The sequence below is a fragment of the Symsagittifera roscoffensis genome, chromosome 3 (assembly GCF_963678635.1).
Source record: "Symsagittifera roscoffensis chromosome 3, txSymRosc1.1, whole genome shotgun sequence".
NCBI classification, from domain to species: Eukaryota; Metazoa; Xenacoelomorpha; order Acoela; family Convolutidae; genus Symsagittifera; species Symsagittifera roscoffensis.
In genome coordinates this window covers 34,193,473-34,211,335 of record NC_087064.1, presented here as the reverse complement: position 1 = coordinate 34,211,335, position 17,863 = coordinate 34,193,473, and the positions used below count along the sequence as shown (strand labels likewise).

Here is a 17,863-nt window from a genome sequence, read left to right as displayed (position 1 = left end):
CACAACTTACTTAATTATTTTTGAATTTCTCAACTCAATAGTAGGGTGCTATCAGGGGCAACTCAAGGGCTGCAATTTTTGCGTCTAAGTATAATGGCTCCAATCTTTTTGGTTTTCGAGATATGGCGATTTTTTTTATAATTTTTAAATTTTTTCTGACAATAAATTTAGGTATAAAAATTAACCGAACAAGATTCTCTCAACCCTATAGTAGGATGCTATCAGGCTTTAATCAGGGGTTGCAAATCTAGCGTCCAATTATGACTGCCCAAGTCATTATGGTTTTCGAGATATGGAGTTTGTATGATTTTTCAATTTTTTAAAAGAAGTTTAGATATAAAACAACCAGCGGAACTTGAATTTCTCAGCCCTATATTGGAGTGCTATCAGGGTAAGCTCAGGGATTGCAAATCTGGCCTCCAAGTATGGCTGCTCAAATCTCTTTGATTTTCGAGATATGGCGTTTTGTATGATTTTTTTTTAAAACTTAGATATAAAAAAACCAAACTTGAAATTCTTAACCCTGTAATGGAGTGCTATCAGGGTACATTCAGTGGTTGAAATTTCAGCGTCCAAGTATGACTGCTCAAGTCCTTATCGTTTTTGACATATGGCGTTTTATGATTTTTTTCAATTTTTTTTTTCAAAAGGTCAGGTATGAGAAAAAACTAGCCCAACTTGATTTTCTCAACTCTAAAGTGGGGTGCTATCAGGGTACAATCAATAGTTGAAAATCTAGCGTCGAAGTATGACGCCTCAAATCTTTTTGGTTTTCGAGATACGGCGTTTTTTATGATTTTTCATTTTTTTTTTTCAAAAAACTTAGATATAAAAAACTAACCCCAAATGAACTTCTCATTCCTATTGTATGGTACGGCCAGGGTATAAATTCAGGGCTGGCAAATCTGACATCCAATTGTGACTGCTGAAATCCTTTTGGTATTCAAGATATGGTGCTTTCTTATGATGTTTTCATTTTTTTTTTCTTCAAAAAACATAGAAATAAAAAAAACTAATCCAAAATGAAATTCTCAGCCTTATAGTGGGTAGCTGTGCAGGTAAATTGAGGGGTTGAAAATCTGATGTCCAAGTATGACTGCTCAAATCCTTTTGCTTTTCGAGATATGGCGTTTTGTTTTTTTGATTTCTTCATTTTTTTAAACGTAGACAAAAGTAATTAATCTTGAAATTATCAACGCTGTAGTGGGGTTGCTGTCAATGTTAACTCAGGGCTTTCAAATCTGGCGTCCAAGTATGACAGCCCACATCATTATGGTTTTCGAGATAAAGCGTTTTAAAATTTTTTTTCAAAAAGTTTAGATATAAAAATTATCGAAATTGAACTTGTCAACCCTAATATCAGTGGTTGCAAATCTAGCTTCCATGTGTGACTGTTCAAATACTTACGGTTTTCGAGATGGTGTTTTTCATGTTTTTTTTTCCAAAAAACATAGATATAAAAAACTAACCGAATTTGAATTTCTTAACACTATTGTGGGGTTCTGTTAGGGTACATTCAAGGGATGCAAATCTGGCCTCTAAGTATGACTGCTCAAATCATTTTGGCTATCGACTATGGCGTTTTATGATTTTTTGATTTTTGCATTCGGCGTAGCAAATCTGCCCTTGAAATTTGACTGCTCAAATCGTTTTTCGAGATAGGCGTTTCTTATGAATTAGAAACGCCTGATACATGAGCCCAGTTCATCTTCATGGTCGCAATAAGTTTTTTATTACATGTTTTAGGAAGCTCCTCTAACGTGCAATGATCTATTTGAAGCACCGTAGGTGCGGGTCATGCGCTAGTTCCAGTTAATTGCAAATTTCAGAGCTTCGGTTCTCTATAAATTTCCGTTTTTTTTTCGCTACAAAATTTTATTCGGCCTAATAAAATTCGGCCCTGGTTTTTTTTTTGTCGCAGAGACCTCATATTGCGTGATTTTGGGGTTTTTGATAGATTTTAAAACCCGTGCATTCTTTGGGGTGAGGTGATGTAAATGATCTTATGGTTTATAGTTGCAACGCTTTGTTATAGCTAAATTTGTTTCGTGACAATAATTTTGTTTTTGTTTCAACAGACGTCTGTTTGAGTTTTTTTGGCTATTTACTGCTAACTAATTTAACGCTGGCAATTGTTTTTTGAATATCAAGTTGAAATCCATTTGTCGAGACATGTATAAGTTTTTGGCAGAGGCAGTTTTCCGCCTTGAGGCGGATGACGCTGGGACCCCTTCAACAGTGAATCCCACTTCGGTGAGTGTTGGAGGAATCCGAGTGTCATCCGCATTGAGCCGGACCGGGGGCTAATAAAAAAAGCAGTTTTTTCGATTTTTTGTTGATGTTATCTTTCTGCTTTGTAGTTCTCGTCTCATTTTAAGTCTCCTAGCTTGCCATGCCAATTTTAGGGTGTATCGCAGATGCCAAGGAAGCTCGTCTCTACCGCTGTGTGTAAGATTTCTCATGTTAAAAACGAATATTTTGTTTTCAGATTAACCATGTCTTCAGAGAATTTTGAGCGGACGAAAGAGAATGTGGCTTCATTTGTGGCAGACTACAAGAACAGAATATCTCGCAAACTCAAGTCCGCCCAGACATCTCCGGATGAATGTGAGAGACTGCTTGGCGAAACGGAACGAGGAGTCGAAGCTGCTTACAGACAAGTTAGTTTGTTTCGGGAAATAATTGCTCCGAGAACTTCTTGTATCAGCAATGAGTGTGATTGTCTTTGGTTGGTCGGCTGCTAGGCATGATCGTATTACAAAAGTATTTCTAATATCAATAACAAGTTTGTTCTACTAAGTTCATATAATGTGTTAAAGTTTGTAAAGTTTATGTAATGTCTTTAAGTTTTCTAACTAGGCAGCTAACTAGGCTGCATGCTTTTCTTCCAAGACGGGATTGTTGTATTGTTATGAGTTGTGTAAAAAAATCGAGTCTGTTCCCTTGTTGAAAACGAATTTTTTCAGTGGACTTGGTCTTATTTTTGAAGTTGTGTAGCTTAGTTAATGAAGTCACCGCTTTTTACTGCTTGCTTCTGCTGTGTCAGGGAGTCTGAAAACTATAAGTGATTAGACTGATTGTTTGTTTCAGCTGCAAAGCATGGAAAGGGAGGTGTCAGTGGCACCAGCAGAATACAGGACCATGATGAATGCCAAGCTACGCTCGCTGCAGAGAGACGTCGACACCATCAACCGAGAGATTGTTCGTGCATCTCTCTTTGATCAATCAATTTTTCACTAGGGCTCGTATGATGGGCCAGCAACAGCCAATCAACTATATGGGGTTTTCACTTCAGGAACAAAAGTTCAAAGAGACTTCGTCCTTGCGTGGCATAAATCATAACTAAAATTTTTAATTTTTGATGCTATTTTCAATCTGATATTTTTTTGCCTTATGATATGCTGATCGCTACTAACATTTACTAGACATTTCGAATGTCTGACATGCTTTCTGCAAGTGAGCAGGTGTTTTTAATTTGTGCCATTTTTATTTTGTAGAAGTCAGTGCGAACCAACCAGAGTATATCGAGGGGCGGAGGGTTTCCTGGAAGTAGCAGTATCTACGACCCAAGAGCAGACATTGCAGTAAGTCAGCTGAGAATTACTGCTGCTAAGTTTAGGATTGTCTATCTTCTCTCTTTCTACTGTGTTTGTTATCTCTTCCAGATTTGAAATAGCCATTTTTTAGTTATCGCTACTCGATTAACTCAATAACAAATTTTTCATTCCTTGAATGATTGGTTTTTGTGAAAATTCTGGTTGTGCGACAACTGAATCCAGAATTTCAAGCCATTTCATCGTTTTGTTAGAAACTTTTTCCATGTTTTGGGAAGTAAAAAAATCACTAGATACTCATGTCTTTGTTGAAATAAGCTACAAATGATGAGATTTCTAGACTCTTGAGGATCGACAGAGACAGCAGGTGATGTTTGGCACAGATGTGTTGAACAGAGCGAGCGAGAGTGTGGCCAGGACTCAGCGGGTGGCGGCCGAGAACGAGGAGATAGGCGTGGAGATCCTGGGCGAGTTGGGAACCCAGAGGGAACAGCTCCAGAGAACCAGTCGAAAGGTAAACTATAGTTCTTCATTGTTCTGGGTTGCTCGTTGTTTGAGGCTGAGTAAACATTTCCTTGTCCTGAGGAATGAGCTGATTGTAAATTTGTCAATCCTCTCGTATATGGCTCAGTTTCGTCATGGTCTTAGTTGAAATTTGGTACAATCATTTTCATAGTCGAGTTTTCAACCTCTGCAAAATTTTTTCCTTTCGGTTTTAATCATAGAGCACTATTGCTACAACAGTACTCAGATTATGAATAGAATAACTTCAAGGTAGTCAGACACGTTTTCTTTTTGCTTCAGCTGGATGACACGAAAGCCGAGTTGTCAAAGTCTCGCAAACTCCTTAACACCATGCACCGCAGGTTAGACAAAATGCTTCTTCATTTTGATTTTTCGTCGTTATCATTTTATAATTAACGACTCAGTTTGTAGCTGCGAACATTTTGACTTGATATCGAGATGTGTCAAACCGTGTATGTTTGTGTTTCAGAGTAATTTCAAACAAGTTGTTGCTGATGGGGATCATTCTGTTCGAAATCATCATCTTGTTCGCAGTTATTTATATCAAGTTCATCAAATGAGATCAGAAATTGTTAATATTTATAGCACAGAACAGTCGCAATCATTCTTCTGGATTTAGAGTTCCTATTTTCTGAATGTCAACAACGCTCTATTGTAGAATTAATTTTTATCCTGCTTGATTTTTTGAGTGCGAGACGGTTTGTTTAAACGAAAAGGACCGGCATGCAAGTTGGTCAGATCTATACAGCCAACCAGTGTTTTACCACATATGCGACACCGTTAGCGAACATTCTTTTGAAAACCGATCAGCGCTAGCTATTTGGTAGAAAATATTATGTACGAAAATTAGTAAAGAAATGCGTTCTGTCTTAACAGTTGATGAACGTACTCCAGTCTCGTATATAGGTCGCGATGGTTTTTTTTTCGTTTTTTTTTCCAGGAAAAGTCTTAAAACTTTTTCAGTCTCAAATATACTTTTTTCGCGGCTGGACTTTTAAATTTCTTTTTCAGTTCAGATCATTTACTTTGTTAAAAGGAAGGCAAATTCCACTATCGAACAGCAAAAGTGTAAAGGTCACGAAAAACGTGATCGACTTCTAGCTCCGAAAGTGGAATTAAATTCTCAGATTTCCCAGCGAAATAAAATTTTTACTATCTCGAATTTGGTTAATTTTATCAAAAAAAAGGCCAATAATAAATTGTTTTAGAAAACCAAAGAGCTTTAAGGGCATCTATTTTTTCTTGAAAACGAAAGTTTTTCAAAAAACAAGTCAGCTTTTTGTTTCCGTTTTTTTTGTGTTCATTGACTTTTTTCTAACTGTCTGTTGGCTATGTATAAGCTGAACCTCTAGTAGCACGAGCTCAGTTGCTCAAATTATTTTTTCTCTATGTCTACTAAAGTAATCTGTGGCCATAGTTTTATCCATGTAATTACCCTTGCGATAAGCAAGGGTATTGCAATTGGACGTTGGACTTTTTTTCCCGTAAATAACTTGGCACAGAATATAATTATTTTCGATTAAACGGTTTTGGTTTGTTTTATGGTATGATGAGCTTACATTGCGTTAATTCAGGGGCAAAATTTCCTGTTTGACAAAGTCAGCTATTATTACTCTTACGAGAGCAAGTGTCTTGAAATCGGGAATAAAAATTCCAAGTAAACATCTTTTATTACATTTTTCAACTTTTCTTCAATTGCTTTTTTTATTGAACCTTCACAACCTCCAGGTTCTTTTGCACTTGGCCTAGAGTTAACGTCGTAACCTTTGTGCTCAAAGATATGGGGTTCGACTCTTGGTCGGGCCTCGTTTTTTAAGTATGTATGCAATTGGAAAAAAATAATTGTAAAAATTGAATTACTAGACTTCCGTTTACATCACACACTTTGTTTGTCCTGTAGGCAACTTTCCTTGCAAGTGCAAGTGTTGTTCTTTGTAGGTCCAGGGAAGTGGACTTGAAAGTTTTCAAAATTTTTCAATCATTTTTGGCGCAACAGTTGTCTGCTCAAAGATTGTCGGCTTAGTTGCCACAACACTGATTTTTCTTTTCTTGTGCTGTAGGCAACTTTCCTTGTAGTTGAAAAGACAACTGTTGTTTATTTTAGTCTCAAGTGGGATTTGAAACCATATTTTCTTCTGGTCAACTTGTGTCGGGTAAGGTTTGTTCCGTTGCTAATTTAATACTCAAATTTCAGCCATGTTAGCCTTGACTGAACTTCTATCGAGGCTTACGAAAATTTAATTTTTGGTAGAACTAATTTTTTCGTTTTCCATTTTTTCGACCTCAGGGTTTGTATATGTTTGTGTTTAATCGCAAGTGGTGCGAAGCTCCGCTTCGCCTCTGTGTAGATTTTGTTGTTAATATACCACCAAGCATGTCGAAAACTTGGTTAACTTTTGGGTGAAAGATGCATAGATAGAGAAAAAATCCGGTTAAAGTTCAGTTGAAAATTGCTATCAGATTGAGCAATTTTGATTAGCCAAACATTTGTGGGCAACTTCTGCAGCCCCAGCATAAATAGAGAAACGTGTAGGTCCTAGACAGTTCCCTCACTCGGCGGTTCAACTCTGCAGTAGAACTTTCTTCTCTCACGTGCCCATATTTCTCTGTCTCTCTCTTCCTATCCTTCTTTTGTTACTACTTCTTGTTTTTAACCGTTGCCAAAGCAGCGACTCTCTCAACTTAGAATTGCACCCTCAGTAGCAGTGCTTGGGTCAATAGAGAGGACCCAAGTGCTAACGTAAGTCAACATAGATGTAAAAATTTACTACAGATAAGAACGGCATTCTACAGAGGCGAAGAGAAGCCTTTGGTCATAAAATTAGCGGTCTGAAAAAGTGCTAGTTGTTGCCTGCTTAAATTTGAAATAATAATTTAAAATTGTAGCAAACCTTCGAAACATGATCAGCATAACAAAATAAATATTTGGTAGACGTAGACTATACTGATTGTGTGTTTTTTTTTCTAAATAGGTTGCCTATAATTTTACTACACCCTTTTTAATACCAATTATTTCTAAGTTTCAGCCCATTTTGTTTGATTTTGAATTTTTTTAAAAGGTACATTAATAGCCAGATAAAAATCCCAAGACAAAACATCCCCGGTATGATGTAAGTCATAACTGGTTTCGCGATGTCGCAGCAATCAGGCTACCATGCTTGGCGGGCATAAGACTTGATTTGAAATGTATCTGGGCGCGTCAACTCATTCCTTAGAGGTAGAAGTCCCAAGAATGAATTATACGTAGAAATTTAAAGATCATGGCCGATAAAACTGAGGCATCTCTTGTTCCGACCCTCCCGATATCTTTAAATGGGAATGTTTTTTGCTCGTATGGAATCAACTATCGTAGTACCAAAACATGCATTTCAAGACATTTCGAAAAAGATAGAGAAGTCAATAAAATGGGTCGGTTTTTCCGTTTACACTAATTTACATTGAAATAAATACGGATTATTACACGGATTTTACACTTATTTCACAGAGTCATAATTAATTCTACTGCATTTGAAGCTGCATTTTACCCATAATCAGTTCAGTTTTGAAAATTATCTAATTTAATCCTCTCTCAGTGCTTGGCAAAAAAGTTGATTGGAACATTCTGTGCACAGCAACCTGCTATTGCTTTCTTTTTGAAATTTATATACCCTGGCTCAATCCTCCAGTTGCCTCATTGCTCCAAGCATGTGTTCCGGAAGCACTTCGGAGGTTTTTTTATTACACGCTAACTAAGGTAGCATAGATGGATGCTAGTTGAAGTCCAGTCATATATGTTCCAGTCCAAAGTATCAGTTTGTATACAGTTTCTCGGATCTGTTGGCCAAAAAATAGGCTGCAAATTGCTGTTTAGGCCGTTCAGAGTTGATGAATGTAGTTCAGACTCTTATATAGGTCGCGATATTTTTTTGTTCTTTTTTAGGTAAAGTCTTAAATTTTGTTCAGGTTCAAATTTACTTTTTAGCGGTTTGGTTGTTGTTTTCTTTTCAAGTTCAGCTCGTTTCCTTTGTTAAAAAGAAGGCAAACTCCACTATCGAACAGCAAAAGTTTAAAGTGCCAATCATAAACAACAAAATGCCAATCATAAATTGTTCTAGAAATTCAAAGAGCTTTCAGGGCATGTATTTTTTTTTTGAGTTTCAAAAAATCCGGTTAAAGTTCAGTTGAAAATTGCTATCAGATTGAGCAATTTTGATTAGCCAAACATTTGTGGGCAACTTCTGCAGCCCCAGCATAAATAGAGAAACGTGTAGGTCCTAGACAGTTCCCTCACTCGGCGGTTCAACTCTGCAGTAGAACTTTCTTCTCTCACGTGCCCATATTTCTCTGTCTCTCTCTTCCTATCCTTCTTCTTGTTACTACTTGTATTTAACCGTTGCCAAAGCAGCGACTCTCTCAACTTAGAATTGCACCCTCAGTAGCAGTGCTTGGGTCAATAGAGAGACCCAAGTGCTAACGTAAGTCATTATATAGATGTAAAAATTTACTACATATAAGAACGGCATTCTACAGAGGCGAAGAGAAGCCTTTGGTCATAAAATTAGCGGTCTGAAAAAGTGCTAGTTGTTGCCTGCTTAAATTTGAAATAATAATTTAAAATTGTAGCTTATCTTGGAAACATGATCAGCATAACAAAATAAATATTTGGTAGACGTAGACTATACTGATTGTGTGTTTTTTTTCTAAATAGGTTGCCTATAATTTTACTACACCCTTTAAATACCAATTATTTCTAAGTTTCAGCCCATTTTGTTTGATTTTGAATTTTTTTTAAAAGGTACATTATTAGCCAGATAAAAATCCCAAGACAAAACATCCCCGGTATGATAGAAGTCATAACTGGTTTCCCGATGTCGCAGCAATCAAGCTACCATGCTTGGCGGGCATGGGACTTGATTTGAAATGTATCTGGGCGCGTCAACTCATTCCTTAGAGGTAGAAGTCCCAAGAATGAATTATACGTAGAAATTTAAAGATCATGGCCGATAAAACTGAGGCATCTCTTGTTCCGACCCTCCCGATATCTTTAAATGGGAATGTTTTTTGCTCGTATGGAATCAACTATCGTAGTACCAAAACATGCATTTCAAGACATTTCGAAAAAGATAGAGAAGTCAATAAAATGGGTCGGTTTTTCCGTTTACACTAATTTACATTGAAATAAATACGGATTATTACACGGAGTTTACACTTATTTCACAGAGTCATAATTAATTCTACTGCATTTGAAGCTGCATTTTACCCATAATCAGTTCAGTTTTGAAAATTATCTAATTTAATCCTCTCTCAGTGCTTGGCAAAAAAGTTGATTGGAACATTCTGTGCACAGCAACCTGCTATTGCTTTCTTTTTGAAATTTATATACCCTGGCTCAATCCTCCAGTTGCCTCATTGCTCCAAGCATGTGTTCCGGAAGCACTTCGGAGGTTTTTTTATTACACGCTAACTAAGGTAGCATAGATGGATGCTAGTTGAAGTCCAGTCATATATGTTCCAGTCCAAAGTATCAGTTTGTATACAGTTTCTCGGATCTGTTGGCCAAAAAATAGGCTGCAAATTGCTGTTTAGGCCGTTCAGAGTTGATGAATGTAGTTCAGACTCTTATATAGGTCGCGATATTTTTTTGTTCTTTTTTAGGTAAAGTCTTAAATTTTGTTCAGGTTCAAATTTACTTTTTAGCGGTTTGGTTGTTGTTTTCTTTTCAAGTTCAGCTCGTTTCCTTTGTTAAAAAGAAGGCAAACTCCACTATCGAACAGCAAAAGTTTAAAGTGCCAATCATAAACAACAAAATGCCAATCATAAATTGTTCTAGAAATTCAAAGAGCTTTCAGGGCATGTATTTTTTTTTTGAGTTTCAAAAAATCCGGTTAAAGTTCAGTTGAAAATTGCTATCAGATTGAGCAATTTTGATTAGCCAAACATTTGTGGGCAACTTCTGCAGCCCCAGCATAAATAGAGAAACGTGTAGGTCCTAGACAGTTCCCTCACTCGGCGGTTCAACTCTGCAGTAGAACTTTCTTCTCTCACGTGCCCATATTTCTCTGTCTCTCTCTTCCTATCCTTCTTCTTGTTACTACTTGTATTTAACCGTTGCCAAAGCAGCGACTCTCTCAACTTAGAATTGCACCCTCAGTAGCAGTGCTTGGGTCAATAGAGAGACCCAAGTGCTAACGTAAGTCATTATATAGATGTAAAAATTTACTACATATAAGAACGGCATTCTACAGAGGCGAAGAGAAGCCTTTGGTCATAAAATTAGCGGTCTGAAAAAGTGCTAGTTGTTGCCTGCTTAAATTTGAAATAATAATTTAAAATTGTAGCTTATCTTGGAAACATGATCAGCATAACAAAATAAATATTTGGTAGACGTAGACTATACTGATTGTGTGTTTTTTTTCTAAATAGGTTGCCTATAATTTTACTACACCCTTTAAATACCAATTATTTCTAAGTTTCAGCCCATTTTGTTTGATTTTGAATTTTTTTAAAAGGTACATTATTAGCCAGATAAAAATCCCAAGACAAAACATCCCCGGTATGATAGAAGTCATAACTGGTTTCCCGATGTCGCAGCAATCAAGCTACCATGCTTGGCGGGCATGGGACTTGATTTGAAATGTATCTGGGCGCGTCAACTCATTCCTAAGAGGTAGAAGTCCCAAGAATGAATTATACGTAGAAATTTAAAGATCATGGCCGATAAAACTGAGGCATCTCTTGTTCCGACCCTCCCGATATCTTTAAATGGGAATATTTTTTGCTCGTATTGAATCAAATATCGTAGTACCAAAACATGGATTTCAAGACGTTTCGAAAAAGATAGAGAAGTCAATAAAATGGGTCGGTTTTTCCGTTTACACTAATTTACATTGAAATAAATACGGATTATTAAACGTAGTTTACACTTATTTCACAGAGTCATAACTAATTCTACTGCATTTGAAGCTGCATTTTACCCATAATCAGTTCAGTTTTGAAAATTATCTAATTTAATCCTCTCTCAGTGCTTGGCAAAAAAGTTGATTGGAACATTCTGTGCACAGCAACCTGCTATTGCTTTCTTTTTGAAATTTATATACCCTGGCTCAATCCTCCAGTTGCCTCATTGCTCCAAGCATGTGTTCCGGAAGCACTTCGGAGGTTTTTTTATTACACGCTAACTAAGGTAGCATAGATGGATGCTAGTTGAAGTCCAGTCATATATGTTCCAGTCCAAAGTATCAGTTTGTATACAGTTTCTCGGATCTGTTGGCCAAAAAATAGGCTGCAAATTGCTGTTTAGGCCGTTCAGAGTTGATGAATGTAGTTCAGACTCTTATATAGGTCGCGATATTTTTTTGTTCTTTTTTAGGTAAAGTCTTAAATTTTGTTCAGGTTCAAATTTACTTTTTAGCGGTTTGGTTGTTGTTTTCTTTTCAAGTTCAGCTCGTTTCCTTTGTTAAAAAGAAGGCAAACTCCACTATCGAACAGCAAAAGTTTAAAGTGCCAATCATAAACAACAAAATGCCAATCATAAATTGTTCTAGAAATTCAAAGAGCTTTCAGGGCATGTATTTTTTTTTTGAGTTTCAAAAAATCCGGTTAAAGTTCAGTTGAAAATTGCTATCAGATTGAGCAATTTTGATTAGCCAAACATTTGTGGGCAACTTCTGCAGCCCCAGCATAAATAGAGAAACGTGTAGGTCCTAGACAGTTCCCTCACTCGGCGGTTCAACTCTGCAGTAGAACTTTCTTCTCTCACGTGCCCATATTTCTCTGTCTCTCTCTTCCTATCCTTCTTCTTGTTACTACTTCTTGTTTTTAACCGTTGCCAAAGCAGCGACTCTCTCAACTTAGAATTGCACCCTCAGTAGCAGTGCTTGGGTCAATAGAGAGACCCAAGTGCTAACGTAAGTCAACATATAGATGTAAAAATTTACTACATATAAGAACGGCATTCTACAGAGGCGAAGAGAAGCCTTTGGTCATAAAATTAGCGGTCTGAAAAAGTGCTAGTTGTTGCCTGCTTAAATTTGAAATAATAATTTAAAATTGTAGCAAATCTTGGAAACATGATCAGCATAACAAAATAAATATTTGGTAGACGTAGACTATACTGATTGTGTTTTTTTTTTCTAAATAGGTTGCCTATAATTTTACTACACCCTTTTTAATACCAATTATTTCTAAGTTTCAGCCCATTTTGTTTGATTTTGAATTTTTTTAAAAGGTACATTAATAGCCAGACAAAAATCCCAAAACAAAACATCCCCGGTATGATAGAAGTGCATAAATGGTTTCCCGATGTCGCAGCAATCAGGCTACCATGCTTGGCGGGCATGGGACTTGATTTGAAATGTATCTGGGCGCGTCAACTCATTCCTAAGAGGTAGAAGTCCCAAGAATGAATTATACGTAGAAATTTAAAGAACATGGCCGATAAAACTGAGGCATCTCTTGTTCCGACCCTACCGATATCTTCAAATGGGAATATTTTTTGCTCGTATGGAATCAACTATCGTAGTACCAAAACATGGATTTCAAGACATTTCGAAAAAGATAGAGAAGTCAATAAAATGGGTCGGTTTTTCCGTTTACACTAATTTACATTGAAGTAAATACGGATTATTACACGGAGTTTACACTTATTTCACAGAGTCATAACTAATTCTACTGCATTTGAAGCTGCATTTTACCCATAATCAGTTCAGTTTTGAAAATTATCTAACTTAATCCTCTCTCAGTGCTTGGCAAAAAAGTTGATTGGAACATTCTGTGCACAGCAACCTGCTATTGCTTTCTTTTTGAAATTTATATGCCCTGGCTCAATCCTCCAGTTGCCTCATTGCTCCAAGCATGTGTTCCGGAAGCACTTCGGAGGTTTTTTATTACACGCTAACTAAGGTAGCATAGATGGATGCTAGTTGAAGTCCAGTCATATATGTTCCAGGCCAAAGTATCAGTTTGTATACAGTTTCTCGGATCTGTTGGCCAAAAAAATAGGCTGCAAATTGCTGTTTAGGCCGTTCAGAGTTGATGAATGTAGTTCAGACTCTTATATAGGTCGCGATATTTTTTTTGTTCTTTTTTAGGAAAAGTCCTAAAATTTGTTCAGGTTCAAATTTACTTTTTAGCGGTTTGGTTGTTTTCTTTTTAAGTTGAGCTCGTTTCCTTTGTTAAAAAGAAGGCAAACTCCACTATCGAACAGCAAAAGTTTAAAGTGCCAATCATAAACAACAAAATGTCAATCATAAATTGTTCTAGAAATTCAAAGAGCTTTCAGGGTATGTATAATTTTTTTGAGTTTCGAAAGTTTCAGAAGTGAATAATTTCTTTTCTTGCGTTCATTTACTTTTTTCCAACTGTCTGTTGGCTATGTTTTCGTATATCTCCAGACTCCAAACAAATCAAGTTTTTTAAAGTATTTGTTCATTTATTACTACTTAGATTTCGAAGCGGAAGTCGAGTTTTTGTTCTGTTTTTTTTTGGTCGGAAAATTGGGTACCAGCTGTTCTTGCTCTGTTTTCTAGCTCTCCTGAAATAGCCGTAAGTTGATTTTGGTCAAGTAGTTAATGGAACCGCTCAATTATGCGAGCAAGAAATCTTCAGCTTTGAACCCAAAAAGTTTCGAACTAAATTGTTAAGAGCTGTTGTTCCGAGCATGTTGTGGCTAGGAACTTCAGAGCTTGTTGTTTTTTTTCACGTTAAAGCAGGTACAGGGCTGATTTGAGTTATATTGACGCAAAGAAGAAAGATGGAATTTTAAATGCGGTTTTCTCAAATTTGGTTGAGATTGTACAAAGTGGTCAAAGCAAAAGTTGCTCAGATTTTTACCACAAGTGATATCATCACTTTATTTAGCGAAGTTCGGACTAGCATTTCACTCCGCTAAGTTTACTTGGTCACTTTCTGACCAAGTTATATGAAAATCAGGATCTTATTCTTATGTAGACCAATCACAATTAAGTGGAAATGATGTTAAAATTTGGAATTGACGTTCAAAATTGTTTTAAAATCTCAGATTGGTAGTTTGCATAGTCAATACTCTGTTTTGTGTCTGACAAACGAATTATTCGTAATAAAAATTATTACATGCTTCAAACTTGGTTGGTCTACACAGGAGGCTCACTTTGATATATCTTGGCCAACATATGTCCCGCATACACATGATATATCTTGGCCAACATATTTTCAGGGTAGTTGTTTATTTGGTAAAAGGAGCCTAAAATTGCCCATAAATTCTGGTAAAATACTACGCAGCTTTCGTTGTCATAATTTTGGTCCTAACTCAAGAACCCAGATTGAGAAAAAAATGTTTGAAGTTTGCAATTCGGTTTTTTTTGTCTGGATAACTTAAATGCGTTGATTAGCGATGAAAAACATCATTTGCGAGTTTTCAAATAATTTGGTAGCTAATTGGCTACAGAGAGTGTTAAGTATAATAGAATGTCATACCGCTACTGCAGTAGCAGTATTTATTATACGTATGTACATCTAACCTCTGGTGCTCAATCATTATTTTATGGTATTCTCAAGGTCATACGTAAGTGTTGACACTGAGATTAAGCGAGAGATCAGAGTACTTAACAATGATCTATCTCTCAGTACATAAGAAACCAAGAAAAGAGAAAATCTAAATTCAATATTCAGAATACAGTATTGAATTACAACTTGTTTTCAATTGATATCGCAACGCATATCACATGGCGCAGCCAGCAGGATTCGCAGCTCAAGACAACAGAACGGATATGGGAATTCCGGTATTTTGGGCATCAGCGAATCTAGACCCTCCGTGGCAATTCAAAATTTGGTTCGAACAATTTCTCATGGCGGTTACGGTCAAAGAAAATGTGAACCCAGAGATTATTTTGGAAGAACCAAAAGACATATTAGAGGAACCACCACCACGCCCGGAAACGCGCAGGGAAGGGGAGAACGAAGATGCGAGAAACGCTAGGATTCTTAGAGATAAATTAGCAAGCGACAGAGTAATATTGGAGAACGAAGAAAGAAAAACAAGAGGCCCACGAGTTGGACACAATGTCTTCTACAACGAAGTACAAAAGAAACTGGTGTCACGATTATTTCTATCTTTGGGCACAGAGGGAAAGAAGAGATTCCTACAAAAGAATCCGCACGCAGAAATATCGAAAATGACGTTCAGAGAAATAACAGAGTTGGCAGAAGTCTCATTTCAAAAGGTAAAATGTGTAACATACGAAAGATACAAGTTATTTACGAGAATGCAAGAATCTGGAGAATCTCTAGAATCATTCCACGCAGCATTAACTGCTCAAGCTGCTCGTTCAGAACTGGGGACATTGGAAAATGAAATAGTGCGAGACTTGTTCATCTCGAAAATGAAAAACATGACATTGCAGGACACGTTGACATTCGAAACTCTGAATCCAGAGGAAGTTCTAAAAAGGGCTATAAAATTCGAACATAGCAAGTTAACCACAATGGCATTTCAAAAGACTAATGCTGCGGCTACAGGAGGATCAAGTAACAATTACACATCGGGTGTGAGAATAAAACAGGAACCTGTAATGGCAGTTCGAAATTTGGGGGGGGAAAACCAAAACTCCAAATAGAAGAGAAACAAATAACAGACAGAATAATAACAAAACTCAAAACACGAAAACAAAACCATGTAATAGATGTGGAAGGACGTTTGAACAGGGACATCTAAAAAATTGTCCAGCGATGGGGAAGAATTGTAAACACTGTGGTAAACCAAATCACTTCGCCAAAATGTGCAGATCACAACAAGTAAGTGAAGTTGCGGAAGATTCGGAAGGATCGGTAGAGGAATGCGACCAGATCAGTGAAGGTGTTGGGTCATGTAGTGAATTTGAAGTTATGTCAATACAAACCTACCAACCGGAAAATGAGCGAGTTTCAAATTATGTGAAAGATCGAATCAACGAAATGAGAAAAAAACACAAACGGAAAAGTGATACGAGTTCAGAAAATAGATTCTATTCGCGATCCAACATTGAATCGCGTAAAATCACTAAAAGCCATGGTACGAATAGATAACCAGATAATTCAATTAACAGTGGACACTGGAAGTCCTGTTTCATTTCTTAACTGGGCCACGACAAAGGAAATCATGGAAAAATCAAACAAAGTGAGATTCATACCGTCCGACAAATTGAACTTACAAACCAAATTCGTGGATTACAACAAACAACCAATCAGTATCCTGGGAGCCCTGAAAACCAATCTGAGGTCAGCGGGCTGGGAGGTAAAGGGCGCAACCTTTCTGGTATCAGAACGAAAAACTAGATGCATCATGGGATTAGATCTGCAAGGACAAGTGGGAATAGTGACTACACAAAGACCGGCGCCAAAAGAACTCACCAGGTTTGACGTGCTCATGTGCGAGCATTCAGAAGGTTGGAAAGAAAAAATTTTCACTAAATTTAAAAACTTCTTTGAAAGGCAAGGCATTTCAAAAAATCACATTGCCAGTTCAAAATTCAAATACCCACTATGTCCGATTCAAGAAAAGGGGAGAAGAATCCCAATTCACATACAAGATAAAGTCGAAAAAGAAATCGAGAAGTTATTGACAGAAGGTCATATAACAAAACTTGATAAATGTACAAGTGATTGCTTTATCGCCCCGATTGTGATAACAGTAAAGTAGGACGACTCAATAAAATTGGCAATGGATGCAAAACCAATCAATAGACAATTGTTCAAAAACAAATACCAAATGCCGAATGTAGATGAACTTATTGATGGGGTAAGCCAGATTGTAACTGAAAACAAAAAGGGAACGCTATATTTTTCGGTGTTAGATTTGAAATATGCGTACAGTCAACTAAAATTGGCTGCTGATACAGCTAGACAATGCAATTTTAACATTGTGGGTGGAAAAGCAACTGGAACTTACAGATTCTTGACAGGGTTCTACGGTCTAGCAGATATGCCAGCTGAATTCCAAAAGGCTATGGATAGAACAATCAATCACGCTAAAACACGTTCTGTTTTCTGGATGACATACTTATTGTGTCAAAGGGAAGTGAAATCGAACATGCAAACTTAGTAGAAGCAGTACTAAAGAAATTGGATGCGGAAAACTTGGCACTGAAACTCTCAAAATGTGAATTTTTTAAACAAGAAGTGAATTGGTTGGGTCACCATCTCTCAGAAGAAGGGGTTAGACCGAAAATAACTAAAACGGAAGCCGTAGTAAACTTGAACCAGCCGAAATCCCTAAAACAACTAAGGTCATTTCTAGGAAGCATAAATCACTTAGCTAAATTTATACCTAACGTAGCCAGTCTGACTGAAAAATTAAGACCACTTCTTAAAGAAGAAAATCAAAAGAAAAAGTTAAAAAACATGAAACTCCCGGTGAAAAAATTCGAGTGGGGGGATGTTCACACAGTAGCATTTAATGCTATAAAAGGAGCTGTGGCAAATATTACGAAAGTGCATTATTACGATGCAAATCGTGAAACACGAGTTAAATGCGATGCTAGCCATGATGGGCTAGGGGCTACTTTAGAACAACAAAATGATGAAGGGTTGTGGGCCCCAATTTCGTTCGCATCCCGATACTTAAATGCCCAAGAAAAAAAATATTCAACAAATGAGTTGGAATTATTGGCAGTTGTTTGGGCAGTAGATAGATATAAACACTACCTTCTGGGGAAACCATTTACCATCGCAACTGACCACAAAGCGCTTACAACAGCATTGGATGTTAATCAATCGAACAAGACCTACCAATCACGTTTAACCCGATGGGTTGACCGGTTACTGCCATATCAGTTCAACATAGTTCACATTCC

At 37.0% G+C, this 17,863-nt stretch overlaps 1 protein-coding gene across 1 annotated transcript in view; it reads left to right on the top strand.

Moving 5' to 3' along the window:
* The window catches only part of LOC134842670 (vesicle transport through interaction with t-SNAREs homolog 1B-like), a 543,554-nt gene extending 538,812 nt beyond the window's left edge, over nucleotides 1-4,742 (top strand). Inside the window, exons 2-7 of the mRNA XM_063859117.1 lie at nucleotides 2,493-2,660; nucleotides 3,091-3,201; nucleotides 3,498-3,584; nucleotides 3,895-4,068; nucleotides 4,359-4,420; nucleotides 4,549-4,742. Coding sequence (XP_063715187.1) covers nucleotides 2,496-2,660; nucleotides 3,091-3,201; nucleotides 3,498-3,584; nucleotides 3,895-4,068; nucleotides 4,359-4,420; nucleotides 4,549-4,639 — 690 coding nt within the window. The 5' untranslated portion in view covers nucleotides 2,493-2,495 and the 3' untranslated portion in view covers nucleotides 4,640-4,742. The remainder of the gene's footprint in view (nucleotides 1-2,492; nucleotides 2,661-3,090; nucleotides 3,202-3,497; nucleotides 3,585-3,894; nucleotides 4,069-4,358; nucleotides 4,421-4,548) is intronic.
* Nucleotides 4,743-17,863: the final 13,121 nt, after the last annotated feature.